The sequence below is a fragment of the Gavialis gangeticus genome, unplaced genomic scaffold (assembly GCF_001723915.1).
Source record: "Gavialis gangeticus isolate Ggan-Ray unplaced genomic scaffold, GavGan_comp1, whole genome shotgun sequence".
Taxonomy (NCBI): Eukaryota; Metazoa; Chordata; order Crocodylia; family Gavialidae; genus Gavialis; species Gavialis gangeticus.
This window is the reverse complement of record NW_017728992.1, coordinates 130841714-130857071: the sequence shown is the minus strand read 5'-3', so window position 1 is coordinate 130857071 and position 15358 is coordinate 130841714. Positions and strand designations below refer to the sequence as shown.

At 42.0% G+C, this 15358-nt stretch overlaps 1 protein-coding gene across 5 annotated transcripts in view; it reads right to left on the bottom strand.

Moving 5' to 3' along the window:
- CUNH8orf34 (chromosome unknown C8orf34 homolog) overlaps window positions 1–15358 on the bottom strand; it is a 418058-nt gene that overhangs the window by 161199 nt on the left and 241501 nt on the right. For all 5 annotated transcript variants that reach the window (XM_019527768.1, XM_019527771.1, XM_019527772.1 and 2 more), the window contains one exon: window positions 1342–1477. In XM_019527768.1, coding sequence (XP_019383313.1) covers window positions 1342–1477 — 136 coding nt within the window. The remainder of the gene's footprint in view (window positions 1–1341; window positions 1478–15358) is intronic.

The window sequence follows — 15358 nt, the reverse complement described above, 5'->3', positions numbered from 1 at the left end:
CCCCCCACAGGGAATCCAGTATAGGCAAGTCAAATATTCAACCCGCGCTGTTAATATTCAACTTCCGGTATTTGATTCGACAGCTATCTGAATAGCTGCTATTCAACTCAACTTTCACTTTTCAAGGTCAAATATGTCGAATACTTGTCAAATCAAATATTAAGTCGAAGCTTTGCACAGCCCTAGTACTTAGCTGTGTTAGTCTGAAATCAGGCAGAAGGTAGGGCAGCATGGCACCTTAGAGACTAACTTTTTAAGGTGTGAGCTTTCATTAGACAACAACTTACTTTGACAGGTGCTCTGAATAGGGAAGGCTGCTCTAGCACCCCCCAGCTTCTACCCTGAGCTACTGCAGGCATGTGCCAGCATTTCTGCAGTCCAGATGGGATGTGTTTTTGGTTACAAACTGATGCAGCCTAGCCAGGTTAAAGTAACCTGAAAAGATTGAATCAATTCAGGCTCATGCTTTTTGAATGTCTGTCCCTAGCCTTTGAAGACAACCTCCCTAAACAAGTGGTCTTTTAAAATGTGGTAACCTTAAAATAAAAAAAAATAAAAAAAAAGTAGGATGGCACATGCTCAAACTTTTGACTTGAGATCACCACAGGTTACTTCTATTTACAGGTTACTAATCCCCTCTCAGACAAGACAATGGAGCAGTAAAGGGCAAAGGCAAGGAGATAAAATTGGCAGACCTCTGCATTATTCTTCTTAATCTGCGCCATTTACATAAGGGTGAGAAGGCTAGCTTTGTCATTGAAGCAGGATTAACTCCTTTTTCCAAATGAGCTTTTGTCCATACAGAAAGACTGAATCTAAGAAATTTAAAGAGTTTCAGCTAGTGTTACATTATTAATTGACTTGGCTTCAGGAATATCAAGCTGGTTGTTTGGCCCTCATACTGTAAGCGCAAAAATTACTTTCAGCTGCCAAAAGCAAATGGGGTTCAAACTGATTAAATTCTTGAACTGCACCTGTGCAACTATTTTTTTATTTATACCAATGCTCTTCAAATGGGTTTTGAAACTCCAAAGTTTCTAAATCATCCTTTGAAAAGCCACAGAAGCCCAAGTAATAGAGAGAAGGGCATAAAATAGTTTCAAGCTGTGAAGTAAGGGTGAAGATTACCTGCACTCCTTGATTCATTGTTGATATGAGCAGCAGCATGCATAAGTGTAGGTTCTACAACTCAACTGGCCCTTTATAACCAAGGATAGTTAGAAGCAAAAAAATTTTCCTTAAAAAAAAGAGAACTTATTGCCTGGATCATAGGTAATCATGACAGTCAACTTAAGAAAATGGACTAAGAATCTGCTTGTTAGTATTGTCTGCTTTGCTTACCTGGCACACCTTGCGCAGATGTTCAGTGTGACCTTTGCCTGAGGTTCAACAGGATGTGCACTTCGAGTTTGGTTAAATTTGCTCCCAGAAGACATCAAACTGGTTACTCCTTCCATTCTTAAATCATCAAGATCCTCTGCAACAACACAAATGACTGAATGAATTAAATTTAAATTCTATGAAAAAAAATGAAAAAAATCGCACAATAATAATATAAAAAGTCATGAATAAAATATAGACATTGGATTTATGGCACATTATAACCTGCCTGCCATCTGATAACCCCAGACCTGCATTTTGCATACTGGCTTTATTCCACACAGGAGAGTACACAAATCAATAACAAACTCTCCCTATGCCCAAAGAAGGGTGTTTGTACTCAAATGCTTGCAAAGAACATATTTTCCAACTATTTAGTTGGTCTAATAAAAGATCTCATGTTTACCCAAAAAACTCTGTCACAACAATAAGGATGTTTATCCTCTACAATCACTAAATATTGATATAGTGACTAAATGCTAGGTAGAAAATAGGCACAATTACTTGTACTTGTAGATATCATTTTACTAATGCATTTTGTCATCTCTTTAAAGGTTAACGTAGTCTCAAAAAGAATATACAGTATTAAAAAAAATATTCTGTATTATTTCTCAGCAATGCTGCCAGAGTTTCCAAGCTCTGTTCTGCACATTCATTTACAAGAAGTTTGTAAGTTTATCTGTGGGATAATGGCATCCAACAATTCCATTTAGATATGTGGGATAATGGATCCAATCCACAACAGACATCTAGGCTACTTGCAGACTTGGGGAAAAAAGCACCAAACAACAGTGCTTTATTTTAAACTTGCGCACTCCCAGCAGACTCCTGAGCCTAGAGCATGCCCAGAAGAAGCATCGTGTTAGGTGGACCCAGCTCACTCAACATCTGTATAAATCAGGCACTTTAGTGGGGTGTTTTTAGTGCTTTTATCTAATAGCTGATTGAATTAGCTATTATATAAAAGCACCAAAAAGCCCTGCTGAAGCACCCAATCTATAAAGATGCTGAAGAGCTGCGTCAAAATAACATGCTGCTTCTTCCAGTAAAGTGCAGTTTTTTGTGTTTTTTGTCAGCAGCTGTTATTAGAAGAATACATGTATCTTCTTTATAGTTGTCTTTAGACATAGTTGTATTTTCTTGTCACCTCACACTGAAAAGGCATTCTTAAAATCAAAGGAGACTGCCTAATCTGTAAAATAATATATTACATTATTTATGATTATATATAACATATTATATATTATGCTATACATATAAATGACATACTCTGTGTGTCCATATGTGACCTTTATAACCATAATATGGAAGCACCTTAAGTCATTAATATATCTTATCCTCATAAAACCTCCGTGAGAAAGAGATTTCTTCCATGTCACAAATGCAGAACTAACTAAAACATATAGTAGATTACCTGATTCGTCCAAAGTCACAAAGGAATTTCTGGGTAAAACAGGAATTCAAAACAGGTCTCTTACTTCCCAGAAGAGCAATTTCTTTATTAAATTATCCTTTATAGATATCTATAATAAACAGCGCTTGCAGCCTGAGCTATTTTTAAATGTGCCCAATATTTCTCATCATAAAATCTTGTTTTCAGGTGTTTGCATCTTTTCTATAATTTAACCATTTGTGCTGAAAGTTTCCCAGATCAGCAGTTGCTTCAAGCTGACCTCCCTTCCTTCCTGAAAGTTTCAGCCAACACAGTTCACCTATTTCTAAGTGGGACATTAACTAGATATTGTCCTTCTTAAAACAGAGATGAAGGGCCTGGAAACCTGTTCTTTGAAAAGTTCTTTGGAAATGGATTTGAAATTTTGTAGTAAGTGGACCATGGGTCAGGGATGAGCCTTTTGTTATACCCATTGAAAAAAAAATATATAGTTCAGCCATTTTCAGTATAGATTTATCTTAACTGAAGAGCATGTCTGAACTTCATGATTCCAAGATATGATCATGCCGCAGCCCTCCTGAGCACTCCAACTTGAGGCTGCTGGAGTTCAGAAAGCATTTCTAAATGAGACTCCCTGCTGCTCCAGAGAAGTCAGTACAGACATTAGAACTTAGAGCAGGGAGCTTGTGTTCTCAGTTTACCACCGAGCAACGTGCATGAAGTCAGTGTGGAGGAGGAAGCCATCAAAAAGAGGCAGACACAGGAAGCTGGGACAGACATAGTAGGGAGGCATGGACTGTGGCGTGGATTGGGAGAGAGGACTGGGATTGTTTCAGCAAGAGATTTGGGATTGGTAGACATAGAACCATAGAAAATTAGCGGTGGAAGGGACCTCAGGAGGTCTTCTAGTCCAACCCCTTTGATCAAAGCAGGACCATCACCAACTAGATCATTCCAGCCAGGGCTTTGTCAAGAGGGCTTTAAAAACCTCCAAGAATGGAGATCCCACCACCTCTGTAGGTAGCCTGTTCCAGTGCTTCATCATCCTCTTCTTGAGAATGTTTTTCCTAATATCCAACCTAAACTTCTCTTGCTGTGACTTAAGACCATTGCTCCTTGTTCTGTCATCTGCCACCACTGAGAACAGTCTAGTTCCATCCTCTTTGGAACCACCCTTCAGGTAGCTGAATGCTGCTTTAAATCCCCCTCCGTTTTCTCTTCTCCAGACTAAATACACCCAGGGTCCCTCTCCTCAGAAGTCAAGTGCCCCAGCCTCCTAACTATTTTTGTTGCTTTCTGCTGGACTGTCTCCAACTTGCCCACAGCCTTTCTGTAGTGGGGGGGCCTAAAACTGGACACAGTACTCCATATGTAGTTTCACCAGTGCAGAATAGAGGGGAAAAATTACTTCCCTCGATTTGCTGGCAACACTCCTACTAATGCAGCCCAGTGTATTGTTAGCCTTCTTGGCAACAGGGGCACACTAGTGACTCATATTCAGCTTATTATCCACTGTAACCCTCGGGTCTTTTACTGCAGAGCTGCTGCTTAGCCAGTTGGTCCCAAGCCTATAGCAGTGCAGGGGATTCATCAGTCCTAAGTACAGGACTTTGCACTTGGAGGGAAGGTATGAACTAGGAGCTGATAAGAGAAATGGGGAATGTTAGGAACTAATTGGCTGGGGGAACTGGAATTGGCTAGACAAGAATGCAGAGATTAGGAAGCAGAGAAGAAGAAATAGAGGAACAGCAATATTGTGGGGAGAATTGGGACTGGCTGGACAAAGAAAAGGACAATGAGCTAGGGAAGGAATGTGGGAGGGAAACTGAGATTGGGAGATAGTAAAGAACTGACAAACTGTCAAATTATGCTTTGTGTGGGAACTTGGGATTTGGGGGAGGAAGAGGAAGAGTCTAAAAAATACAGTTGTAGCTTGTAACTTTGACAATGATCTTGAAGAAAAAGACTATAACTGGCTGGACAAAGAGACTGGGAGATAAGGGGAAGAGGATTGGGACAAGGAGGCAGAGATAGAGAAGAGACCAGACTGAAGCAGGTATAGGTTGAAAAGGAAAGGAAAGAAAAGGGAGAAACAGATTGAAGAGTCTGTTCCCATTAGATAACATTGTCCTCAAGAACCTGGAATAGAATACATTGTTTCCAATGCTCACCCTTGCTCTGCTGTCCACATATAACTATGAAATCCACTACCAAAATGTCTCTCTCATTTCCCTCTATCTCTGGCCCACATAGAGGATGTCAACCAACTGTTGCTATCAGTTATTCTGTTAGTTTGTAACAACATTTATAAAGGTTCTGGTGCTGCTGATCACCTGGTGGGTACCAATATGACAACTCATGATGGAACTTCTGCTTTATCTATTTGATTTTTTTAAAGCAAGGAAATTACAGGAAACTTGTGTTAAATAAACATTATTGAAGTTGCAAGGTAAGCACTAAAAGTTAGAAAATAGCAGAATTAACCTTCACTGTGCAATCTTAATTCAGCCTCACTGGCCACGTCCAGACAAGCATGGCCGTGTGGTATGCGGTGCTGCAGATACGTCTGCAGTGCTACACACTGCACACTCAGTTGTTCTCTGTGCTGCAAGGGAGCAGCGTGGGGAGGGGTTGACCCCTGAATCCAGGGGTCAAAAAAACATGCAGAAAAAAAAGCAGAGCAGAACATGAGGGGGCAGCATGCCCCGCTCAAAACTGGAGCCAGGCCACTCAGACCCATGCTCCAGCTACCGGCCAGACTCCACGCGACAGGATCACCACTGCTGTAGCCCTGGGATGCCTCCAGTACCCCAGGAAAAGTTGCTGGGGCCATCTCAGTGCTGTCCCTGGACTCCCCTACCGCATCTGGGGTAGGGGACCCTGGGGAACCAAACATCCACACACATGTGGGTGTGGCCACTGTGTGTATGCTAGAGCCTTAAATTCATATGACCATATGCTATTTCTTCTCAAAGATGCTGCCTCCTTCAGTATGCAAAATAGACTGCTCTAAGAATGTGCAATGAAGAACTGTATAATCAAGAAAACTGTTGTCTACTGGATGCCTGCTTCATTTTTTACAGCGGATTAAAGCAAATAAAAACAGTGAATTGCAAGAGGAGAAAAGGAGATGCCCGAGTTAAAGGTTTCTGGGCACTACCCTGGAGAGTTCGATTCTATCCCTGCTTCTCTTACCAAGGTCCTATGTGATGCTGAGCAAATCCCTTCAACCAAACTAATTGTGCATTCCCCATTTTTTTATACTTACCTTAATACCCTGGGGTCCAATTTACAGAAGTTCAGTGTTCTCACAACTGCAACTCAAGTGAATGCAAGCTATGCTTATATTTATGAAATGCTAAACAAATCTAAGTATTCTGAAAAATCAGTTTCTATCCAATGCAAATTGGGCACCAAAATTTGGCCTTAATCTTTCTGTATCTCAGCTTTTTATATCTTTAAAATGGGGATAATATAACCTCATAAGAGTTTTGTTAATATAATTTTGTTTGGAAAGCATTCATAGTGGTAAGTGTCATAGAAAATCCCATAAGGTAATTGGTAATTCTGTTTCCAAAGCAAGGTCTATGTTTGAGTAGTTTGTAATATACAGTGTGTGACCCCAAGCCTTAAACAGAAGGACAAGAACAAAATATTGCCTAGCTGTGCATCAGTAATATTAATTCTGACTTTTTTTAACTTTTGGGTGTTTGACTATGCAATTTTAATAATGGCCTTTTAATATAGAATTTATATTTGGGTAATAATATTGTTTTGTTAGATTATACAGTGCATCACAGACAAATTTTCAGTTAGATTTATGCAACTGCAAGCACACGGTTTTATAGATCCATTCTATGGACAAATATCTATAGTGAAAGTTCAAAGAAAAATTTTCTGAATGCATCTTCCACAATCTGATACTTGTGTGTTTCAATTTAAGAGCATATAAATGTGTCCATATGCCTGCAAATGTGCCAAGCTTATTGCACCAAGTAAGGACTTTTTTCCATCTTTCCATTTCCTTATGTCCCCTTGCCAATTCCCTACAAAATCCACCTCTATTTGAAGGATATCCTTCAACCTCCAACATCTTGCCTCATGCAACAAGCTCTCCTTTTTCCCTCTCTCTCATAGCAATATCCTCCCTTTCAGGGTTACTGTCAAACCTTCTTTTCACACCTGTTTGAGAGATAAATTATTCAGGATGTCAGGATTTTAAATGTTGGGAGAGATGGTCAGAGCTCAGATGGGAGGGGGTTGTCAATCAGGAAAGTTGGAAGGATACCACCCTCTGGTTCTTTGATTTAGAGACAATTAGATATTCTGCCTGAAGCTAAAGTATGTGCTAACCACACACCAAGGGTTCCATGAATATACCATTTCCTTACTGAATTTCTCAGTTCAACATCAGTAGGGTTCTGCCCATAGATATTTTTTTAGACCACACTGAGACTTAAAATATCAAACCAAATATAAAGGCAGGATATCCTGTACTGTAAGTAAAGGTTATATGTTCAAAGAGCATCATGGTAATTTATGGTTGTCAGCGTGTGTTCTTTATAGCAAAATTAATTTAATTCAAGCAAGAATCTTTCTGGAAGAACAGGGAAAAGGAATAAATGGCTTTAGACACTGGCTAAAAAGTGGCTTAAGAGTTAAGGGTCAGTGACAGAACCACTATCATTAATGATTCTGCTGCCTCTGCAGCTGGGGTGCAAGATCCAGAGAAGAAAAAGTCTAAACAAAGAAGGACAAAAGAACATGATTAAAATGGACATTTCTCAAGAGAGATAATTGTGCACTGGACCCAGACTGAAGGGAGGTCACCATCACAGGATGGTAAAGCTTAAGATAAAGTAGACATGAATATATCACGTTTGGTTTTAGAATCCTTTTCTCCTTAATACTCTGGTCCTACCACTACAATGAACAATACTCTGTTATTATGCAAGCTTAATACACAGTTTTCAAAAAGTCTTATCAAGAGTAGTAATAGTACATAAATAGAAGGAGAATAGATTTCAGGTGATCTGAAAATATTAGATGGTCATAAAGAGACAGTAAAGGCCTTAGAGTTAGGAAAGAAACTCACTGAGAATTTTTTAAAAACTATACAGGCATTTTTTATCCATGTTCTAAAATGGGGAGTAAGGGGAGACATGGAGTACACTGATACCTTGCTGTACCTGAGGTGTTGAATGGCCAGCACCAATATCTGCAGCACTTTGGTTTTCCTCAATTGTGAACCAAGTCTACTGGTGCTTATGATAACTGATGAGATCAGAGCTCACAATTTTGACATATCACTGCATTTTAAAGTGTGTGTAGCTGGATTAGATTCGCAAAAATATTATTTCCCTTTGATAAACAAGGTGCCATCAATGTGTCCATGCAATGAGATTATATAAATGTAAACAGAAAGGCGGAATAAGTAACAGTAAACTTCAATACAAACATGTAAATTCTCTTTATTTTTGTTTTTAAGAGGTGTGGAAAATTACATAATTCTTGAGCAGCTGTAAACCACTGAATGGATTAGAGTTTAATTGAAAAAGTAGCATATGCCTCAGTTTTTCCAAACAAATGTTACCGTTTAAAATGAAATTTCCAACAATTCTCTTCTTGGTTAACTTTTGGCTATACTACAACTTTGAAAAGGTTCAGTAGTGCTATGATCATAGGATGGCCTCTATCATAAATGTTATATTCTGTTCTTTACACTACAAGCTACTCCTTACTCACCCGTACTTAGTGAAACATTTGATTAGTTATTATTCTGGCTTTTTCCAGCCAATAGAAAGTGAAGTTAGGCCCCAGTTTGGCTAGAAACTTAGAAGTCACATATGTGTTTACTTGCATCTACAGACAAATATGAAGAATCATGCAGGAACTAAATCATTGTCCCCCTTTGTTTTTTTAACCAAACAGCATTTAAATATACTAAAATATATAATTGTTACAATTAAACAATTACCAGATTTTTCAGAGAATTCTCATTTACATAATCCAGTACTCTGCATGGGGTATTGGGGTAGGAACCATCTATTTCGCAAGCTATATGCAAATCCACTGGCATTCAGAATGGAATTATAAATGCAATTCCATTTAGCCAAATCCTGATTAACCAATATATTTGTTGAACTTAAATTGCATTCCCAAGATTTACTATGGTTTTGGACAGATACATGCTAAAAATGGAGTCAGAATCTAAGGCAGTTAATTTTCATGGTATCAGAGGCACATAGATATATGCTCCCCTCCTAACAAAGCCATTTCAAATGTTGCTGAAGTCAATATTATTGTGCCAATTCACAGGTAGATAATTAAGAGTAGTGGTCTCAGAATTCCCTTTGGCTATGATTCCTCTGAGTCTTGCAGGGTTGAAACTGCAAAGCCTTATGGGATCTGATCTCCAATCTTCTGGGCAACACTTCCTAAGGTTAAGAACTGTACTCATTTACACACCCATTGCATTCCCAGTGGCAGCAGAGTATGGATATTATTTTTCTTTACCTTACGGGCATTGAACAAGCAGTTCTATGAATCCTGGTGAAGCCATCTACATCAATGGGAGAGACTTTTAACCTAATTATTCATCCTTCTACCCCGTCTGAGTTTTTCCCAGCTACTTGGATATGGTAGATTTCATGGTATGGTCTCCATGTCCTCCTTCAGCAGTGTTGGTATTTCATTCCCAAAAATAAAACTCTGGTGTGGTCACAGTTGCATCATTAGTTCATGAATGAGATGAATTCACAAGTCCCCAAAACTACTACTTCCTCTCGCAGTTTTCTGAATAGCCAGAAACCATTGATCTAGAAATGAATATTTCCAAGCCCCAAGACTAAAGAATGCAAGATTGATTTTGTTCTCAAGGTCTACTCCACCTCCCACTTTTGAAGTCTCTCTGACAGGGGCCCAGACCCTACAGCCTCACCACCTGACAAGGAAATAGCAACTAGAAATAGTCTTCTACATTACACGCCATAGGCCTTAAACATTGCAGATATCTAGGTGCTTATAACTGGCTGGAGGATAGGGAAGTAATTCCAGTGATCCTTCCAGAATCAAGGTACATTGCTACTATCTGTGTGTGTCTACACATGCATTAACGTGCTTTAGTTAATGTGTATTAAATCTAGTACCTCCATTGTGTGGTACTACGAAAATGGACATTAGCCTGTCTTAACGCACATTAACTAAAGGGCACGGTTTTTAAGTGACAGTTTAGTGCACATTAAAATAGACTAATGCACATTAAAGTGCAAGTGTAGACGTGCCCACTAATGATTCCCATACATAACTATGCAGGAATTCCCTCTGGGTAACTCGGGCAGCTAATCCTTGACAGTGTCCATGGATTCTGAACTGTCTGGTCCTAATAGCTGGCACACCTCCTGCTCCATGGTCCTATTTTTCCATGGTTCCATTCTTGAGGGGTAGGGATTCTGCAGGATCTTCTGGGACTGTACCCTAAGCCTAGGACTGATCCCACTCAGTCTTTCTGAACCTGTCCCCAGTCTTCCTTATCCACTGGGGTCTGCCCCCTGTCTCTGCACCTCCTGGCACTGTGCCCCTAGCGCTGGGGTCTGATCACCCCGTCGCTGCACCTCCCTGGTGTTGGGGTCTGATCACCCCATCACTGCACCTCCCTGGCACTGGGACTTTGCACAATAGTGTACCCCAATGAGGCTTTCTCCTCCCCAAATAGCCCTACTCGGTGCACTGGATAAAATAATAACATAAATATGAGCCCCTGGGCTATAACATAATACAAGTCATACAAGCCATACTCTGGCTCCTTAAAAACCCCAAACTGCTCCTTGCTCATTAGGCATCCGCCAGATCAGGGTACCTTGTAGACTCCTGGAGCCTCATTAGCCACTGCAACAGTCTGGCCAGCAGCCACAACATTCTGGGGGAGGTCTGCCATGCAGGACCTCTCTTCCCCTGGCCACTTGCCAGGGACTGCCTCCTGCCAGCCTTGGCCCTGGAGTTTATGTGCGCCCAGAGGCCTATCCCCTTCCTGTCAGCTGACCAGCCTGGGTGGTTGGACTATTAACCCCTACCCTTCTGTTGCTTGGTGCTCCTGTAGACTCGGATCTTAAAGGGGAAGCCCTGCCTCTTAGTAACAGAGCTAGGGTTCCCTGTTACACCATGACAAGCAGTTTGGAATATAGGTATTTGAAAGCAATGCCATGACCATGTGTAGGGTAGTCACCAGGTAGGGACGTGTGCCCTTACATCCAACGGACATTCACTGACCCACTCAGGGTGCTCACAACCTTTGGTCAGTTTAAGTGGGGGTTCCTATGCTTTCTCTCTTCCTTCCTGCCATGACTTTGATATTGAAAAGGATCTTTCTTTTAATTACTGGAGATGTTAATGAAAGGGAGGTGGTGACTACCTGCCTCCACCGCGGCCGACCGCCAGTTCCCGAGGCCACGGACTGGGAAAGTAGCTAAATGATTAGGCTGGAGAGATTCCTTCCTTTTCTTTTTTAAAAATTATTTTTATCATTAAAACATTTAGGAGATCTTGGGTCTCTGGGAAGCAAGTCCCGATTGTCTCCTGGGCTCATTACCAGGCTTCTCCCAGCACTGGCTTTCCTGCATTCTTTGGCAAGTTGGGGGGTTCCCTTTTCCCCTCTGGGCTGATTGGGATGGTGTTGGGCTTGATTGGCGGTGCGCAGCTGCTTAACAAGCAAAAAAAAAAACAAACTTTAATGAAATTGCAAAGATCAGCTGTGAGAGGACACTGCTTTCCCTGCCCTCTTTCTTGAGCCACCCCTGCTTCTCTTTCCCTCAGGGTCTAAGCTGTGGGGTCCTTGGAGAGGCTGGGTTTCATTTTCTTCCTCCCAGGTCTCTCACTTTTGCTTATCAATTTGCTTCCCTGCAGCAGCTGCACCTGGGTTACTCAGCGGCCAGCAGCACTTGATCACCATCTCTAAACAAATAAAATAACTGGCATCCCTGGGTTTGGAGATTCTACCCTCCTCAGCTTCCTTTCCTTCTTCCCTCTGCCCTTCTCTTTCCTGTCTTTAAAGGGGTTCATCCATGCCTGGAGCTCAACCAGGTGCTTACCCGGCTCCCAGGCGTCAATCTAGCATCATGTGCTCCCAGCCTTCATTCTCCTGCTGGTTCCTCCTTCCTCACCTTCTCTTCCTAGCTCTGCCCCTGGCCCCCTGGATATTGCCCCGGCCGCAGATTTGCCTCAATCTGTCTCACCTGCCAAGGTGATAAGAATGGGCTAGGGTACACCGGGAGCTGTTGCCGCTGCACGGAGGTCCCATTCTGGTTGGGTCGGTGTTCCTGGCTGGGGAGGCATTCCCAGTAAGTACCCTTCAGCTCCTCACACCATGCTCATGAATCTTTTTGTGCCAAGATCATTATGAGGGAAAGATTATGCAGTAGTCCTGCTTCATTGTCAGCAGCAAAGAAGCTTATGTCTTGCATTCACAGTTCTCCAATTTTCAAGTTCTTACTTTTTGATCCTACTCTCTGTTACCACTCTAATATTCTGATCAGACAAAATCAGTCTCAGCATTTCACCTTCTCAGTTTCTTCTGACTATTAACTGTTGAAACCCAGAACTTGCATTCTGAATTATTTCTCATTTGGCTATCCAATGAAAAATCTCTATTTTATACTTCTCAAAAAATGGAAATCCTGAACAATTTTAATTGCAGAATTCTGGATTTCTAGGATTCCTGTTCTGGCAATATTTCACTTTTGCACTTTTAATTTTTATGTTATTTTCCTATTATTTCTTAACAAGTTATTGCTAACTGTAGTGATGCATCTTATGAATGCCATGCACACCTATTATCAATATGCTGTAATACAGCATAACATACAATTGAAAATAATAGAATACAACAATTTTATTAAAAATAATGAAAACCAGTAATTCCTTAGACTTGAAACAAAATGCTGCTTGGTTTGTTGCAATTAAAGTTTGACACTTTGCTCAACAATAAATAAGTAATGGTTTGATATGAGTACTTTTGAAAATAAAGAGAAATATGCAATATCAACTATACAGCTGGACTATACATGTATAATTGTTGCTATTGTTACTAATATTAATCTCTCTCTTTCACATGGCATTTTAGGATTTCAACAGATTAATATTTTAGGATTTCACAGATTAATATTTAAATTTGATAGCCATTTGACTGCTTCAGGGGTGGATGCATGGATTGATATTAGATAGCCATTAAATGATATAATTGGGTAATCATTCACAATGTCTTGCACCATCTGAAAAATTGCACCACAATCACAACTTGGACTCTCTTTGATTCTCCATTTATGGAGTAGGTATCCACATTTTCTGCGGTTCAGGGAGGACCAAATCTTTCTCAGTAGGTCAAACCCTAGCTGGGGGATTGTAGGGTTGCTAACTTATTTCTGTGGCTGGTTGGTATTTGCCTAGACTTCCCTCCATTGTTCTTCAATGCTCTTATCATCATAGAGCTTCTTTGTATATTTCTAGGAGGGTTTTCTAGGTTTGAGCCTATCTGGTGGTGGGCCAGTCCTCATTGATTGGGAGGTTTGGGTTACTGATGGCCTTATGGTATTCTCTCATCTATGCCACATCACGGTAGAGCTGTGGGGCTGTGTGGCAGGGCACTGTTTGTGCCTACCACTTTAAGAACTGAGCCAAGCAGCCAGTAGGTGCTTGATTGCCACAGCCATTTTAGATCTTTGGCCACCTATATAAACAGAGCTTTTTGCTGCAAGGCTGCTTGGAACATCCTGGAGGTAAGGACAAGAGCTGCAGGGGATGGTTTGGAGGCTCCTGGTTCTGGGCATGACCTAAAATTGCACCCTGTCATGAGTGGGTAGCCTGGTGGGGCTCTCCGTGGTGCAGGAGCCCCCAGGAAATGCCAGGCCAGTTACCACCCCAGTGAAAGGCAGGTCAGGGCACCTTAACCCCAGTTCCCACAACTGGGTGGGTTACCCACTAGTAGGGTTCAGAAGATGGACCCAGGAGATAGAGTGGGGCTGTAGTCTCAGAAACCTGTCTTGAAATCCCCTGACTTGTCAATGCTGGGGCCAGGACCAGAAGGGTCAAAGGGCCCACCACGAGGGATGCCCAGAGCTGAGGGCCTGGGGTTCTGACTGGCCTGCAGGTGAGGCCAGGACCAGTGTAGCCAAAGGTCCCGGGGTCCCATCTATAGATGCCACCTGCAAGGCTCGGGCTGTGGTGTAGGGGAGGAATGGAGCCACAGATAGAGCCCCCTGGTATTGGAGTAAGAAATGGGCAGTCTCCCACCTAATGAATATCCTAATTAGATAACAAGGCATGGCAGGTGTGTGAGAGAGAGTCACAGGGCTCAAAAGCACAAGGGCTAAACATACGATCAGTGGCCCCAGACCCACAGCCCCAAAGGACCCGGGAGAAACCCTACTTACCCAGGTGTTTCTGGAGGGGAGGGGCTGGGAACTCCAACTCTGGTATAAAGAAGAGAGTGGAACAGGCAAGAGGGGGGAGCATTGAACTGGAAGGAGGAGGATCGAGCAGAGCCATGCTGCAGAGAACCCTGAGGGCAATCTGGAGAGCTGGTAGGAGACTCCTCCAGACTACGAACTCCCCAGAGGGAACTTAGGGAGAGGCCTGTTAACCCAGCAGTACTTGGAACTGCTTGTTACCATGCCAGGAGCCAATGGAGCCCAGCAGAGACAGGTACCAAAGTCTCTAACAGAGGGGCACTCTAGAAAGTTGGTACCTTAAAGTCCCTAAAAGGGGCACAAGCAACATTTTGTCACAGATGGACCTAATGGGATGAGGGGAATCGTGACAACCACAATAAGAGGGTCATGGAGAGCCACCATAGAGACGGTAGCAGAAGAAAAGAGGGACTGACCTCACAAATATCATTTTTGTTTTCTGCTAAAAGGAGCTGGAATAATAATCCAGGCCAGGAGCACTTGGTTTTGTTTTGTTTTTTGTTTTTTTCTTCCTGGGATGGAGGCCACAGGGAAGGACCAAGCAGCCGATCAGAAACCGATGGAACGGGCAAGGGTGTAGGGGTGGTGGAGCCCTCAGGAACATAGGACCTCGTGCAATGACTAATTGAACCACTCATCTAGATAGTGAACCAACTCCTTCAAAAACCAAGTCGTGGCAGGAGAATGAGTGGGTGTGCAGAACTCTAATTAGAATTCATTTCTCTCAAGTCGGCTAGCAGGTGGTGTCCTACAGGCCTGCAAGTGAAGAAGATACCTGACAGCAGGCGAGAAGACGGGCGATTGGCCCAGAAACAGATGGGAAGGCCATTGGTAGACGGGCCCCAAAAAGGCCTCCTGTTACAGGGAGCAATGTTCACTAGGACTGCAAGACATGGCAATGGTGTACTTTTCAGCATTCCTGATATAATCTACATAGCCGCATTTAACTGTGTATTAACAATCTTTGTGTGCACACTTTTGTTCCAGACTGAGAAGCAATATTCGGCTGCAGAAAAAGCAAGTGCTAGAGTGGCCATTCGAAGTGTGGTGGCATTTGCTCCCCATGTCATTCTGGCCAGTTTATTCACAAGGTTAACTCATGTTTTCATTTTTTTTTTTTTTATAG